At 40.6% G+C, this 18,262-nt stretch overlaps 1 protein-coding gene across 2 annotated transcripts in view; it reads right to left on the minus strand.

Annotated features, from left to right (window-relative positions):
• Positions 1–16,348, minus strand: part of LOC137380048 (ataxin-7) — a 143,994-nt gene extending 127,646 nt beyond the window's left edge. The window contains exons 1-2 of one of the 2 annotated variants that reach the window (XM_068051583.1): positions 16,183–16,348; positions 15,974–16,042 (exon numbers count right to left, since the gene is read on the minus strand). In XM_068051583.1, coding sequence (XP_067907684.1) covers positions 15,974–16,042; positions 16,183–16,348 — 235 coding nt within the window. The remainder of the gene's footprint in view (positions 1–15,973; positions 16,043–16,182) is intronic. The other variant, XM_068051585.1, reaches the window with a different exon arrangement.
• Positions 16,349–18,262: the final 1,914 nt, after the last annotated feature.

Below are 18,262 nucleotides of genomic sequence, written 5' to 3' on the forward strand. Positions count from 1 at the left end.
ACTGATGGCAGCCTAAATGGCCTATAATTCTTTGTTTTTTCTCTTCCACTTTTTTTGAATAGCAGGGTTACATTTGCTACCTTGCAATCCATGGGGGACTGTTCTAGAATCTAGGGAATTTTGGAAGATCAAAACTAGTGCCTCCATTATAGCTCTCTTAAAACCCTAGGATGCAGGCCATCGGGTCCAAGGGATTTGTTGGCTTTCAATCACATTAATTTCTCCAGTGCTATATCTTTACTAATAATATCTCCAAGTTCCTCAGTTCCATTTATCTTTGGTTCCCCATTATTTCCAGAATGTTTGTAGGTCTTCTACCATGAAGACAGATACAATAAATACATTTAATGCCTCTGCCATTTTCTTATTTCCCATTAGTCATATTCTAATTCCTCCTCAGTTTTTACTATCCACCCAAATTTGGTGTCATCTGCAAATTCAGAAACTGTATTTTTGATTCCAATATCTAAATCATGAATATAAATTGTGAATAGTGGTGATCCTTGTGTGACCCCTTTTTCCACTTACTGCCACACTGAACAGTTATCCTTACTCTCTATCTTCTATCTTGCTGTTAATAGTTGCCCCATCTCTGCATGCCCTGACCATATTCATTAGACTATTATCTGTCACCTTATCAAAGGCATTTTGGAAATCTGGATAAATTTACTACATTACTCATTTCTACTCTGTTACCTCTTCAAAGAATTCAAATGAGGTCAATCAAGACTTTCCCTTTTGAAATCCATGCTGATAATATTTTTGGTTTCTAGACGTTTTACTATTTTCTCCTTTTGTAGGGATTCCTATATTTTTAAATCTAATCAGGAAACATGCCTGAAAGGAGGCTGTTATATTTTAGAGATTAAATAAGTAACCAAGTTCAAACAGTAGAGATGTAAAATTCGCTGACATGAAGTCATTGCGATACTAAATGATCACTTACACAACTATGGAAATTGGGCATGTTCGCACTGGAAAACAGAATAAAGAAGTGATTTTAGGATTCTAAAGGGATGACATAATGTCAACCATAATAGGTTATTTCACTTTATCCAGATACTGTAGAACCAGAAGACACAGCCTGTGCTTTAGTGGTTGGGTGGGGGGGTTGGGGGGAGGGTTTAAATTCAAAGCTCATCTGCGGTAGCAATATTTCAGTGAGTGAATGGTCAATCTATAAAACAAACTCCCTAGGGAGAAGATGGAAGCAATTAATATTGGTTCATTCCAAAGCAAAATTATATAGATTTCATTCAGAAAACAATATTTTGGGATGTAGTACAAGTAATCGGAGACATGACGTGCTTGGGAGGTAACTTTGGACCTATGGTTCCCAAAGCTCTCCAGTACTGGGATTATTCTCGGGTCACATCTGATTTGAGATTGATCAGTCACCAAATCCATTATTGTATTATGGGATCGTAGAATGTCAACTAGAATGTCCTTTTTTCTCATCTACCAATTCCTATGTTCCTACACAACACAGGTCGAGTGATAACAAATAATTTGCTTTTGCAGAATCAGAAAGAATCAGATCACACAATCCAGAGAAAAAAAAATCAGATTACCCAGCCCCAATTCACTGACGAGTTGGCTTATAACCATACTTTCTAAAAAGATGTCATTATTGGTTGAACATACTATAGCATGCAATGACAAGATGCAAGTTCACACCCGCAATTCCCCATTAAGTTCCCAAACTTAACAATGAAGCACTTATCTAGCCAGGGAGAAGTTTGTTGGGGGTAAGGGAGTGGGGAGGGGAAAGACTGGGAATTGGGCATTTTGCCTCATTTACCAATAGCAAGTGCAACAATCCAAAACCTTGGTACCATCCATTTGAATGGCCACTGAACAGAGGAATGGTATGAGCTGGTGTACCCTAATTGGCCAGAAAACAAAATGTTATATATGTAGATAAAAGTGAATATACAGAATCAATGCTAAGCCGCCCAAGTAATTTTACCAAAAAACATGACTGGTATCTTATGAAAAATTCATAAATCTAAACACATGTAAACTTATTTTTATGGCAACCTTGTCAATAGTACAAGAATAGCATCAGTTAGCTACCATTTGTATGGCAAATATGAACTACTGCCAATCCGTGAAGCCGCTCAGTGGCTCCCATTTTATCTCCATACTCAATACTCTGTCTATCCCCACTCTAAAATTTCAATACCAAGTTTCTCTATGAATTTTTTAAAATAATTCCTGACATATGCAGGGTACCTGAAATCATTTTAGATTCAAGCATCTTCTGGTAAAATTCTTTTAAACACAAAAACTAAAGTGATTTTTAAACTAGTTCCCTTTTATAGGATAATTTTTAAGCTCATCTGAAGGCAAGCTACTCTATTACTCGGGTACTTGGCCTGACTTTTCTAAAAATAAAAACAGGCTTCCATCATCACAGAAAGCACAAAACTAGCCTCATCATAACTAATCTATTATGCGAGAATCAGGATTACTCAAGTATCTGACTAAATTGATCTTGTTACTTTTCCCCCATAGCTGTATTTTTATGAAAGCCACACATTTGGCAATACTGCTGCATTCTGGCAGTTTCACCATTCCACTGTCGCCTGCGATATATGTGCATGACCACAGAGATAAATCAAGGATCAAGAAAAATTAATGATACAAACAATTCAAATGCATTATAATGTTCTGCTATGCCATTTTCTACAGCTTTTTCTTCATGAAACAGCAATAATCACAGTGACCCATAATTAAACAGGTAAATCATTTCAACCACAAAATTCCAAGCAGCAATACTGCACTAGGGCAAAAAAAGTCAAACACTTTAAATGTCCAACAAGGGCACTCCTTGCACAATACACTCTGGCACCAGACAAACTGCTATTAGAGGTGGGTGAGTGTGCGCTTATGTATATATAAAAATATGCACACATATACTTAGCAAATGAATTACATACAAGTATACAATGACAGCCTGATCAGAGACCAGAGAGATTCCCTCCCCCTTTCAGTGAATAATGGAAATTGACAGATTTTTCAGCATCTCCCCCTCTCTGTGCTTCATCTGATGGCGAGCTTTAAGTTACTGACTCCATCATGTACAAAACTAACTGTAACTCTAAGATTCCTATGGATAATCAAGAAAATATGCACCCACTAAGTTGTGACAGGTCCATTATTAAACCTTCCACCCTACCACACCCCCACCCGCCAAAAATCATACAGCCAATAAGGATTTACAAGTTGAACACAAGTTCGACCCCTCCCATCTTAGAACTGACAACACAGGAGGCGGCCAATTGGCCCTTCCTTTTCAAATACTTGCCAATTCCTTTTTAAAATGTCTTGACACACAAAGCATTCCACAGTCCAAACATCGGTGAATTTTTTTTTTTTTTTAATTCTTTCATGGGATGTGGGCATCACTGGCCAGGCCAGCATTTATCGCCCATCCCCAATTGCCCTCGAGAAGATTGCAGTGAGCTGCCTTCTTGAACTGCTGCAGTCCATCTGGTGTAGTTACACTCACAGTGCTGCTAGGAAGGGAGTTCCAGGATTTTGATCCATCAACAGTGAAGGAACGGAGATACAGTTCCAAATCAGGATGGTATGTGGCGTGGAGGGGAACTTGAAGGCGGTGGTGTTCCCATGAGTCTGCAGCCCTTGTCCTTATAGGTGGTACAGGTCGTGGGTTTGGAAGGTGCTGTTGAAAAAGTCTTGGCGAGTTGCTGTAGTGAATTTTGTAGAATGTTGAAGGTGATCGATGGGGTACCAATCAAGCTGGCTGCTTTGTCGTGGACAGTGTCGAACTCGAGTGTTGTTGGAGCTGCACTCATCCAGGCAAGTGGAGAGTATTCAATCACATTCTTGACTTGGGCCTTGTAGATAGTGGATGGGATTTGGGAATCAGGTGGCGAGTTACTTGCCACAGATTTCCCAGCCTCTGACCTGTCCTTGTAGCCACAGTACTTATATGGCTGGTCCAGTACAGTTTCTGGTCAATGGTAACCCCCAGGATCTTGACAGTGGCAGAACTCCGGGATGGTGATGCCACTGAATGTCAAGGGGAGACGGCTGGATTCTTCCTTGTTGGAGATCGTCACTGCCTGGCACATGTGTAGCACAAATATAACTTGCCACTTATCAGCCCAAGCCTGAATGTTGTCGAGGTCTTGCTGCATAAGAACCCAGACTGCTTCAGTATCCGAGGAGTTGCGAATAGTGCAGAATATTGTTCGCTGTTGACTGCGCATCTCCATTTCTGATCATATGATGGAGAGAAGGTCACTGATGAAGCAGCTGAAGACAGTTGGGCCTCGGACATTACCCTGAGAAACTCCTACAATGATGCCCTGGGACTGTGATGATTGGCCTCCAACAACCACAACCATCTTCCTTTGTGCTAGATATGACTAACCAGTGGAGAGGTTCTCCCCCTCCCCCCCCCCACCACACCCCTGATGCCCATTGACTCCAGTTTTGCTAGGGCTCCATGACACCACGCTCTATCAAATGCTGCCTTGATGTCAAGGGCAGTCACTCTCACTGCACCTCAAATTCAGTTCTTTTGCCCATGTATGGGCTGAGGCTTTAATGAGGTCAGAAGCTGAGTGGCCATGGCAGAACCCAAACTGAGCATCAGTGAGCAGGTTGTTGCTGAGTGCCGCTTGATAGCACTGTTGATGACATCTTCCATCACTACCGGTGATCAAGAGTTGACTGATGGGACAGTAATCGGCCGGATTGGATTTGTCCTGCTTTTTGTGTACAGGACATACCTGGCAATTTTCCACATTGCTGGGTAGTCGCCAGTGTTATAGCTTTACTGGAACAGTTTGGCTAGGGGCGCAGCCAGTTCTGGAGCACAAGGCTTTGGTGCTATTGCTGGAATGTTGCCCGGGCCCGTAGCCTTTGCAGTTTCCAGTGCCTTCAGCCATTTCTTGATATCACGTGCAGTAAATCGAATTGGCTGTGATGCTGGGGACTTCAGGAGGAGGAGGAGTGACTAACGTCCATTTCAATTTCTCCCTTTTATCTTATAATCTTCTTTATGCCCCCTTGTTACAGATATGGCAAACTGTGAAAACTTCCACAACTGACTCTTGCAAAACCCATTAAAATGTCGAAAGAACATTAGATTTCTCCTTAACCTTCTCAAATGCAGTGCAAAAAAATTTTTTCCCAACTTTTTCCAATGATTAAAACCCCTTATTCTAGTAAATCTTTGCTGTACCGTTTCTTTGGGTCTAATGTTCTATCATACACACACAATTCAATTTTTTTTTTAAAATACAGCTGTTTCTACCCACACACAAATCTTTACAAATCAATGTACCAGGACCCGCAAATTATTGTTCTAATATTCAGAATCATACCATTTACTGTACAGCTCCTTTCACTAGTTTCAAAAATGTATTGCTTCACATTACACTGCATTCAACTGCGTCTGCTACTTATCTGTTGGTTACGCTAACTTATCCACGTCCTCCTGTATTGTTCCGCACATTTTGCCATCCCCCTAATTTGACGCAAGTTTCAGTATCAATTCTTGCATCCAAATAATTTTTATAAGACAGAAACAGGACCCAGCACAGATCCTTAACACAACTACCCACAAATCGATTAAAACAAAATCCATTTACCCCTACTTTCTGCTTCCCCCAACCCACACCACCACCCCCCCCACCCAGCCATCTCCTATGCATGCAGCTACATTCCCTTGAATACTATATACTTTAAACTTGAAAAGTCAATTACATAATATTTAACAATCTCTTCTAACAACCCATATAGGCACGACACTCATCTGTCAACTCTGCTCTGCTTTTTACAAATCTACGCTGAATATCCCTAATTATTCCATGACTTTGTAGATGCTCACTTATTTTGTCCCTTTCTTATTTCATATCTCTATACAGGCAATTACAAGTCCTATACTAAAAATACCCCAATTATAGCTTCCATTTCTGAACAAAGTGCACTGCATACTGCACCCAATACAGATTTATGTAACTTCAAAATGAAAGTTCTTGCACAGCCTGCATCAGCCATCAGATACCCTCGCTTCAAAATGACAGTTAAAAGTCTGAAATGTTACAGACTCAGGTAAGCCGGACTTCAACGGTAGAGCAGCATTTACCTCTCACGGCACAACTGTTCTGATATCACATTTGAAAAAAATGTGTGCGGTGTTTGTCTCCACCACTGATTTTTTTTCCCCCCCTCTTCACACTACTTCCCCAGTTTGGGTCTCTATGGTTTACCACCACCCAGCTCCCACCCCTCACCCCATCTGGTCTCTCCCGACTTTCCCCAGTGACTAATCTCTCATTTAACATTTATAATTTGGAACAATGCTTATTTTAATTCATAAATATTCAATCTTCAATAGACTTATAAATTTTCAATTCAGAACTATATCTTATACATTCACATTAAACCACAAATTCTAAATTTTAAAATTAATGATTTCAATATTTTGCTTATTCTACACACCACCCTGCATTATTGCTATCATTTTATAACGTTCCTCAAAAGGGGACATTAACATTTAATAGGGACACATAGGAACATTATGGGCAATTAGTACCACATTAGCATCACACAGGATCTAATGCAGTGAACAGCAACATTGTCAACAGCTCCATCAGGTAGTTTATTCCTTCTTTCAAAAATACTTAATTGGCTGTAAAGCACTTTGGGATGTCCTGAGGTACGCATATGCGCATACACAAATTTCTCTGTCCAACCACATTGCCCATGGGGAGGAAATCGCCTCGTACCTCTTAATAATCCTCTTTTTCAAGCAAGCAGCTAATTCTATTTTAAAAGAATTTATTAAAAACGTGCATTTATATAGCAGCTTTCATGACCTTACAGTATCCCAAAGTGATGTATAACCTATTATATACTTTTGGAAGTGTAGTCATTGTTGTAATACAAGAAAACATTATGGATTGTACTTGAACAAAGGTTTGCGGCAAATATTCTCTTTTCTAACCACCTGTGTAAAGAAATTAAAGATTTCTTTGTAATCATAAATTTATCCCTGTCCTTCCCATCATGCTAACCATTGTTAAAAAAAAAATCACTATTGAACTTTCATAGCCCTTCCTAATTCTGATGTCTTTACTTTTTACTAGAGCAGAAGAGGTTAAGAAAAGTGCAACTTCTCAAGTTTTGTTTCATAACTAATCCCTGGTAATATCACATTAAAACTTCATTACAACTTTTCCATGGCTTCTCTACCCTTCCTACAATGGGATGCTCTTACTGCCACTGTCCACACCAATAAGATTCTCTGTCTAAGTTTAATATTTGTTTATTTATGATGTTTTTTTCTCAAGAATGATATCATTAAATTCCTATCAGCACCCATGAGAACACAGGTCAGCAGTTTTGTCATTTCAGTGAAGTTCAATGAATGAATGAATGAATGAATGAATGATCGAACAAATTTTGCCAAATTGTGCACACCATATAGGTGATCACAAAGTCCTATTCAGGTGTGAAATGGGAACCAAACATTTTTGTTGTAAATACACCATTACTCACCTCTAACTACGTGGTTTTACTTTCTTCACAATGAATCTGAGGACAATTTGTGTTGAGACACAGCATGTAAATACATAGGCTTTTTAAAATTGTACTATGGTACCAGATACACAATGTTAATTTGAAATTCCTCTCTATTTTACTGAATGCACTAACCTATTTAAGCGGTTAGCTAATGCCTCTTAAAATAAATTTGTAAGAGCATTTGTACTTATTATCTCGAAGCAATTTCAAAGCCAGAGTTTTTCTTTTTGTTATGAGGCAGAAATCTAAATGAAGCAAAAAGCTTGCATTTGTACAATATTCTGTCCCTAAAGCTGCGAAGCAGCACTGTTAGTATCAAGATGCAGGAGAAAAAACAAAGCAGAAGTTGAGCCAAATATAATTAGAAAAAACATGGAAGGAATAGATTGTGAAAACATTTATTGCAAAATTTCACAATTTCCATCTGCAGAGTCACATGACAAACTGTACATTCAATTTTCAAAACAGAAAGTGAATGTAAAATTGCCAAGTTTGGGGTGAACAAAAAACACACGAGCCAAATAACTGGACTGACAATTTAATGTTTAAATATCTGTTTTCGAAAAGAAGTTACAGAAAGAAAGTCAACAGCCCAAATTTTGAAGTTGCAATGCCAGCAAAACTGTCAACGTTCATCGGTATTTCAATTGCGAAAATGACAGCAACTTCTGGCATGCGCATATGCACAATTAAATGCGGAAATCCAGAGGCTGCTGTCAGTGATTCCCTGCTCCTTTACAGGGTGCGCTGAAGTCCCTGCAGATGGTTATTTTAGAAATCACTTGAATTGACGTGAACTTTTTATGCTCTAATCTCGTTGAAAACCATCCTCCACTGCCCCCCTTACAAAAAAGTTACACCTTGTTGAATGAGGTGTAACTGGGTTTTTAAACAGCGTACAAATTCATAACTACTGATGATCAACTTCTCTGCCCTGGAAACCTAATTGTATATTTGTGGAATGGCAAATTTCTTCATTGATAATTCCATAGGCTTTTTTTTTTAAAAGTTTAAGATATTTCAACTTCAACCTTCACGCCATATGTATTTAAAAATTATTTAACAGATAACAAAGTAAAGGATAATCAGTGCATTTTACTTCAACACACAAACCTCACTTCCCTTCCCATGCAAGTGCAGGAGATGCAACACCTGCCCTTTTACCACCTCCCTTCTTACTGTCCAGGGCCTCAAACACTCCTTCCAGGTCAAACTAACTACTTACTTGTACTCATTTCAGTTTAGTATACCGTACTCGCTGCCCATCTTGCAGGAAACAAAATGCAAATAGGGTGACTGTTTTGCAGAACACCTTCAATAAGTTCGCATGTGTGACCCGAGCTTCTGGTTGCCTGTCATTTTAATTCTCCATCGCACCCAGACTCTGACCTCTGACTCCTAAACTGCTCCAATGAAGTTCAACATAAGCTCGAAGAACATCACCTCATCTTTCAATTAGGTACTTTGCAGCCATTTGGAATCAACATGGAATTCAACAATTTCAGATCATGATGTCTGCCCACATTTTTTGGATGGTAGCTGTTGATTCTGCTTTTCCTATTTACACCTCCTCTAGACCTATCTTTTGTTTCTTTACATGCCCCATTACCATTTACCTTGCACCATCATTCTGTTCATCATTCAATCTCTCCTACCTTCCACCCGATCACATACTCTCCCCTTTGATTTTTCTTCCTGCCCCTTTCCCCCGTCTCTATTCTTGCTTGAAACCTGTTACATGTCTTTCCAGTTCTGACAAAGATCATCAACCTGAAACGTCAACTCTACTGCATTCTCTATAGATACTGCCTGACCTGTCGAGTATTTCCAACATTTTGTTATTTTGCATTTTACTTCCTGGTTTGCTGTCAGAGAATTTTTCAACGCGAATGGCTGCTTAGCCTCCTTGATGACATCACTGTCACTGGATGCCCCTATAATTAGCCTCAGAACTAAACACTGGGAAAGGTGACACCAAAGCCACAGACACCACTAGATCTTTGTCAGCAGTGTTCTTAGAGGTCAGCGGCAAAATCCAGGCCAATAAGTTTAAGACCAACATTCCCAGAACATAATTTTTGAACTGAATTAAGAGCCAGCAAGAGAAAAAGGCTTAACCAGCGAGGAGGAAATACAAAGCAGCACACGGATAATCAGCTAGGAGTAGATATTTTTAAATATTTCTTTGTTTTATTAATATGCAAGCATTCACAAGTGAGCAAAGCTGTAGAATAAATTCCTCTGCTTGATGGAGGAAAGCCATTTTCCATCACAATATAGATATATAATTCAGAGGGTTTTAAATAATTACGTTATGCTACGATCTAATTTTCTATAAAACATTGTCTGTTTCATTCAGGGATTTATGTGGCTGATCAGAAAAGCATAAATCATAACTTGGATTCTTGGTTTAAATCAAAGTTTTTCTAACATTTCTGAAGCTTCAATATAGTAACTAAATCAGAATCATGTTAAAAACAAGGCTCTTTGTTGCAATCATGTTTGTTCAGGATTGATATATTTGTTGGTGTTAAATAAGGAGCTACAGAAAATGTATTTGTCTGCTGAATTACTTTAACCTGAGCTATAAGACTTAAGATGGTATCACAGCTCAAATAAAACCAGAAAACGCTGGAAATACCCAGCAAGTCAGGCTGCAACTGCGGAGAGAGAAACTGTTAATGTTTCAAGTCAATTACCTTTTTTTAAATCAGAACTGGAAGAGGTTAGAGATGTAATAGGTTTCAAGCAAGTGCAGAGGCAGGGAATAAAATAAAAGCAAAATACTGCATTTGCTGGAAAACAACAAAAACAAGAAATGCTGGAAATACTCAGCAGGTCGAGCAGCATCTGTGGAGAGAGAAGCAGAGTTAACGTTTCAGGTCAGTGACCCTTCATCAGAACTGGCAAAGGTTAGAAATGTACACACATCTGCCCTAGGCTTGCTGCAGTGTTCCAGTGAACATTAACGCAAGCTCGAGGAACAGCATCTCATTTACTGATTAGGCACACTACAGCCTGCCGGACTGAACACTTGAGTTCAATAATTTCAGAGCATGACAGGCCCCCTGTTTTTTTTCTTTTTATTTATAGTTTGTTTTGTTTCATCATTCATTTTTCTTATCATGTGCCCGCCCACCATTTCTTTCAAGTTTGTGCTCTGGGCCAGGGCTGTTTATTTTTCGGTCCATTAACACCCTCTCTGCACTAACACTTTGTCTTTCAACACACCACTAACGTACCATTTGCCTTTGCTCCATGACCTTCTGGTCAGTTATTCTCTGTAACCTTGTCCTATCAACACCTTGCCTTTTGTTATCTCTTGCCCCACCTCCGCTTTATTTGCTTAAAACCTATTACATTTCCAACTTTTGCCAGTTCTGATGAAGGGTCACTGACCTGAAACGTTAACTCTGCTTCTCTCTCCACAGATGCTGCTGGACCTGAACATTCCCAGCACTTCTTGTTTTTGTTACAGAGGCAGGGAAAATTCGGGTGGGGGAGGGGAGGTGAAAGAACAAAAGGGTAGGTCTGTTACATGGTGAAAGGCAGGAGAGATTAAATGACAAAAAAGGATGATGGTGCAAGGGAAAATGACAAGTAAACAAAAGATGGGTCGAGAGGAGGTGTAAAAAGAAACAGTAGAATCAACAGCTGCCATCTGGGGAAAAAAAACAGGAGAGGTTACAGAAATTGTTGAATTCAATGTTAAGTCCAGAAGGCTGTAAAGTACCTAATCAATGGAAGAAGTGCTTCCCTGGAACAGTGTAGGAGGCTGACAGAGAGGTCAGAGTGGAAATATGGCAGAGATTTAAAATTACAGGCAACCAATAGCTCGGGGTCACAAAGCTGAAATCAGGTGGAGGAGGAGGGTCAGAAGAAGCAGCATGCCCCTGATCGAAGTATGGTCAGGCCCCACTGAGAATGGGCCCAGCAGTACCTGCCACACAGTCAACATCAAACCCCCAGCAGAGTGCCGTTAGAGCAGGCCACAAGGCGGCAGATCTGCAAACAAAGAGGCCACCCAATCTGCATTTGGTCTTCCCAATGTAGAAAATACAGTATATCAAACTGAAAGTACAAGTAAATCACTTTCACCTGGAAGGAGTTTTTGGCACCTCGGACAGTGAGAAGGGAGGAGGTAAAAGGGCAGGTGCTATATCTCCTGCACTTGCATCAGATGATGCCATGGGAAGGAGAGGGGGTGTTGAGGGTGATTGAGGGGTGGACCAGGGTGTCAAGGAGGGAACGGTCCCTTCAGAATACAGAAAGGGCAGGGGAAGGTGCATTTGATGGTGGAATCACGTTGAAGGTGGCAGAAATGGTGAGGATGAACATGGATACTGGTAGAGTGGAAGGTGAAGACAAGAGGAACCCCATCATAGTTCCTGGAGGGAGGGGAAGGGTGACAGTAAAAGTGTGGGAAATGGAACGGGCATGGTCAAGGTCCTGTCAACCACGATGGAGGGGAATCCTTGGTTGAGGAATGCCCTGGGGCTGCAAACATTCCTGCCAGGTCAAATGATAATTTACTTGCACTCTGTTCAAGTAAATTGTATTCACAACTTACGACGCAATCTCAACATTGTGGAAACTAAATGCAGATTAGGTGACGGCTTTGTGAAACACCTCTATGTGATGCTGAGCTTCCAGTCGCCTGTCATTTTAATTCTCCCTCCGATTCCTACTCTGTCCACAGCTTCCCACACTGTTCCAAAGAAGCTCAACTTAAGCTCGAGGAACAGCACCTCATCTTTCAACTAGGAACTTTACAACCTTCTGGACTCAACATCAAGTTCAATAATTCCAGATCATAATCTCTGCCCCCTTTTTTTGGGCAGCTACTGTCAGTGATGATTCTGCTATTCCCATTTACACCTCCTCTAGACTCAACTTTTGTTCCTTTACTTGTCTCATTACCCATTTCCTTTTGCCTTGCACCATCATCCCTTTCATCATTTAATTTCTCTTGCCTGCCACCCAATCACAGATTCTCTCTTGTTCTTCCCCTCCCGCCACCCTTTCCCTGGCTCGATACTTGCTTAAAACCTGTTACAGCTTTCTTGTTCCAGTTCCCACCTGAAGTGTTCTGTGTTCCTCTCCACAGATGCTGCCTGACCATTTCCATAAATTTTTTGCATTTATTTCATATTTCCAACATCTGCAGTATTTTGCTTTGGTATCACAGGGACTTGGACCATCAGACATTTGGTCGCATTAAGGAAAACCGTGATTCAATTTCCTAAACATTAGAATTAAAAGCCCTTAGTGGCTCAGCCACCTACTTATAAACTGGATATGGAATTTAGGATTCCTCATCCCAACCAGTTCTAGAGTCTTGTGGGTAGCTTTTAACTTTAAGCGCCAGGCAGAAAATTGACAGCTCCAGATCAGCAGCTCATTGTATACCTTGTCCAATTTACCTTTCACGGGAAGAAAAATCAGGCAGTTGATCTGCTACCAATAGTTTTGCTGCCAGCAATTAAAGTTAAACTTGTATCTAGTGTGCAGATGTACCAAAACCTTGGTGCTCATTGATTCTAGTTAACTAACTTGTGATCTATGAATAATGGAGCATTCCTGCTGCTGGGAATGATATAAAGATGTAAATTAATTGAACTTCAGTATATACAGTGTGATTGGTTTCCTCATCAGTAAATGACACTAAATAGTACAACAAGCAACTCTTTCCCTTTCCCAAGATTGTCATTTTTTTTTTCTATCAAGCCACTACATTGGCAATATTATTTGCTTCATTACAACAGTTACTACACTTCAAAAGTGTTTCATTGGCTGTAAAACGCTTTGGGACATTCCGAGGTCACGAAAGGTGCTACATAAATGCAAGTCTATCACAAATATGCATCTGCGCAATGTTACTGATACCGAATGCAAAGTAACAATGACCAGTTCAATGTATGCATTCATAAATATATAGGAAGGGCAGATAAGATTACATTAATTTTATGGAAGTGAAACAGTTGCCTGTTGCACCAGTTTGTGTGTCATTTACTAAACAAGGAATGCAAGCGCATAGGGAATCTGGGCAAATTCAGAAAACATGAAATAGCATTAACAAATCAGAACTCAAATAATTTAAGGTTACTGTGTTTATTGACCATCCACAATTTTTAAGTATTTATCCCTTACAGTCTACTAAGCCAGTCAGGCTCCAGTGCCCACAAGAGTGTTTACTCAATCAGCAGAGACCCTGTTTCAAAAAGCATTTGAAGATAAGTGTCAAAGCTGATCTGGTCGCGTCCATGATGTCATTAGGACAAACTTTAAACTCAGGGCTTTTGATTGGCTGGAAGGAGGAGATGGCCAATTTGAAGTCAGTAAATAAAGCCATATTTTGATACTTGCTCCCGTCTCCAAAATGGTTGAAAGAAGCCAGGAAGAGGACAAGAAGGGATAAGAAAAAAATGTTAAGGTTATGAAGTTAGAAAATTGGTTAAAGATATATTACATAGGAAAAAGGACAAATAATGATAACTGTGGACAGGAAGACAAGCTGAAATATTTTTAAATGTTATTTCAAATTGGTGCCAGTTCTTTGTTTCTGTCTATTATTACACAAATAAAATATTACTTTTTTTTTTTAAAACAGATATTTGTTCAGCATAGTGAATAAGATAAAAAGTTAACCAGTCTAGGTAGATATCATTTCCCTGGACCTGCTAACAATTGAGGGGTTAAAGGTAACAATGATTTTCATTTGCCAGTATAGAGCGGCCTACTGTATAACACTCCACTAACTCCAAAAAGACTGTCATATCCCACAGCATATGCAGCTACCAACATGAATACAAACAAAACATTTGCTTGCAATTCTCCCAATATATAATGGCAGTTTTGAACCAAACATTTGACTTTTTAATTTAACTATTCATCATTTATTACAACTGACATTCTAACCTGGGAAAACCATTTATGTTGTTAGTGACATCTCACATCTATCCACTCATGGTGTTACGGTAATATCTTATAAGGCCCATTAAACATGTTCCATGCCTACACAGGAGTGTGCACCAAATTGATTACCAACAGCATCTGATTTTACAGATTTAATAAAATTTAGTTTCAAATAAAACAGCACTGGAAAAGTTTGCATTTTAGAACCTGAAGGTTGGTAATAAGAAATGGAATACAACTGGCACTCAGTGTCAGCAAACGCTCATAACAGTACAAAAAGCTCACTCTGAACTACCCCAAAACAGACTTCAATCCCAACAGGAGCAAGCCTCCTGCATCAGTGCAACTTTTTCAATTCCCGCACCAACAGCGTGGCCTCCATCAAAGTTAAATTAGCGTTGAATTCTGGACAGTTGTGCGCCATGATCTCATATGCATTGTCTTGGAAAATAGAAAGTTGTGCAAATTCATTTTACTTGAAGAGCCTTACAGCCAGCAGAGGATTCTTTTATTAGCTGAATGCATTCAAACACAAGTACCAAACCGTTCACCATTGTAACAGGGGCCGAAAACTGTCAACAACACATTTTCTACTGAATTTTATAAATTTCAACACCTGTTCTAAATTTAAATCGGAGAAGTTTTAGATTGAAGAGCAAGAAATGAAAGTTGAGTTTCTTGTCCAGTTCTCTAATTTAAAATGGCTGAAATTTAATTCAACACTTATCTGTGGCCCAAAGATTGGACAATGTCTAAACTATAGCACACAATCTAAGACATAGAGCATAGAAAGTAAAGTGGGTAGATTCAAGTAGCAATTTTACCCAGTGGTCATTCCCAGTTACAATAGAGATTGTTACCCAAGTAACATGGAGATGTTAAAATTAGTTTACATGGTACAGTTCAAGGTTAATAAATGTAAATTTACAACTTTATCTGGAGGTTTAAATTGTACTCAATATTGATATGCCAAACAAGCTGGGGATAACAACTTCGTAACGGTATATTATTCGGCCTCAGGATAAATGGAACAGAGAGTGGCTAACCTTAACCTCTTGAAAGGCAGTTTAATGTTCTGTAGAATCACCAAAACATGGCAGAATGTCTGATTACAGTAAATTATAGTTGGTGATTTAAAGTTTCAATTGCTCCAAAATACTATCTAGAACCACTCCCTCATTACCTGACAAACAAGATAGCAATTGAACCTTAACACGTAGATCAGGGAAAGCAACTTTTCAACAAAAATAAGACTAGGAAATCGTTACTTGGGGGGTGGGCGAGAAGAAAACAGGAACTTTGAACGTTACGTTGGTCACCCGAGATTCCACAAATATTTGGGCAAACCATGAGTTCAGAATGCAACCACATAGCAGGCCCCCCTTTTGGTCTCGTTGCCAGTGCCTGCGAAGCGGAGTCGCCAGCCCGCGGGAAGGAGCCTGTACAACAGGCAGGCAGGAGCAGAAACACAGCAAAGTTTCCAGCCGCCACTCACCTTCCCGACTCAGTCGCATGACCTCCCGGTTTTTCCCGCACTCCTTAAAAGTTTCTTCCAATTCGGAGCCTGTGTAACAATTGGACACATCAGTCAGTCACTGAGTTACACTTGCCTGCCTGCGCCAAGTAGGCGCACTAACATCCCGGCCCCGCTCGGCACTCGCCGCTAAAAGTGTTTTCTAAGGTTAAAGAGCGCTTTGGCCTCACCGTCCGCCCCTTGCTGTTTGGCGGCATCGATCCAGTGGGTCCACGGCTGTCCCGCCAGCGCCTCCGGACTGGGTAGTCTCCGCTCCACAGTCGCCATTGCTGATCCTTCTTGCTGCCCGGCCGCGCTTCGGGCCGCGCTGACGTCAGCCTCGGCCGTTTCCGCCATCTTTTCGCTACATTGTGGCAGGAATTTACCCTCCCCTTTAACAGGAGTTCCCATCCCTTTAACAGGAGGCGCTGCTGGCACTCAGCAACCTTGTGGCGAGTTCCCTGTCCTGGTGCAACTCTGCACCTTTCCATCAACAACAAAAAATATACCAACAAGCTAATACACGAACGGTGGAAGCAGATTCAATTATAACTTTCAAAATGGCAATTGAATAAATACTTGAAGGGTTTCTTTTTTTTTTGCAAGAATTTGGGGCAAACAGCAGAGGAGTGGGGCTAATTGTAAAGCTCTTTGGAAGAGCCAGCACAGACACAATGGGCAGAGTGGCCTCATTCTGCGCTGTATCATTCTATGAATCTGTGGACACGCCGCCATGAGGTTGATAGCAGGGACGCTTTAGTTCACTCCAATTGAGTAGCTCCCGGTGCTGTCCCACATGGTTCTGAAGAGAAACAGTTTGCAGGATTACAGGAAAAGGCGAGAGAGTGGGACTAGCAGAGAGCCCGCACGGACACGACGGGCTGAATGGCCTCCTTCTGCGCTGTGGCCATTCTTTGATTCTATTGCCCTGCCTGCCATTCGCTTTAACACCCTCGTGCTCCATGAGATGGAAAAAGTCATGAAAACATCGATCTTCCCATTCATGGAGACTTGAAAAAACCCCACCAAGAAAGCGTTTAAAATAGTGCCGGCCATTCTGAGAAACAACAGCTAATATTCAGGCTGCTGGTCTTAACCCACTATCCAGATGGGCGGAATAGTGGAACGCATGCAGCATGAAGAACCAACAACTCATCACTCGACCAACAGCAGAGGTCCCTGGCTTCGACCTCCCTTGAAGGCAGTGGACAGCGCTCAAACTGAATCGGCAATGGGCATAGTGATGTGGCCATTTGTTCCATAAGTGGAAGAGGAGGGACGGCCTGAAGTGCAATTGTGGCCATGAGGCTGAGACCATGGAACACACTTCAACCTGCCCACTAAGACCAGTTGCGGGCAGCACCTCATTTCTCCACCCAGGAGACCATTGAATGGATAACCAAAGTAGGCATCCCTCCCATGAGAAACTTTTCCCCGTCTTACTACAATAGTACTATTCTACAAGCTTGCACCTGGATTCCCCACTGACCAGCTGCTCACACCAGGATATCACTGCAAATCTGTTACCTGGTTTCCAGTGATTGAAAACAAAGTTATGGTAGCGACTCAATATTTTCTGGCAATTTAAGTGCTAGGTGCCGTAGTATTATTGACATATTTACTCATAAAATAAGTGGTTACTTTTATTGCTAGCGTGGTTTACTTTAGATGTCACATAACTTTTAGGAAAAAAAAACACAGGCAAGTCCTCCAACTTAAGAATGCTTACGCGTCTTTCAGTGTTTATAGATGGTGCTAAAACCTTCTTCCCTCCCACCATATTAACCATGTCACTGATCTGTACTTATGGGCAGGTGGCCGCTTATTTAGCACAAACACAAGAGCAATGCAGTTCCTTAAGCGCGGACGTCAGTCTCCAGTCACCTACGCTGTAGAAGCGCGTCACGCCTGGAGTCCAGTAGGGAAGCTCCAAATCCAAAATACTCCATCAGCAAAACAAACAGCTGGAGGGGTTGATACTTGAAATGGGTAAGTCAGTTTGCAAATATTAACAAACATTTCCATTTAATGATTAGTAATGCAGCTTGACTCCATAATACTCCAATAATGACTGTATTATCCAAGTAAAGTGGATAATTCCCATCAGCACTAAAATGCCGCTTTTTCTGTTCCTGAATAAAATTTTATTCCCACTCAAACGTTTTGCGATCTACAGCAATTGTGTAAGACGGAAATCATTTACAAAAAGTTAATTAGTTTTAATATACTTTTGTTTATTTTTGTCTGGTGTGTTTATTTCTGTTCATACAG

This window comes from Heterodontus francisci, chromosome 19 (assembly GCF_036365525.1).
Source record: "Heterodontus francisci isolate sHetFra1 chromosome 19, sHetFra1.hap1, whole genome shotgun sequence".
Taxonomy (NCBI): Eukaryota; Metazoa; Chordata; class Chondrichthyes; order Heterodontiformes; family Heterodontidae; genus Heterodontus; species Heterodontus francisci.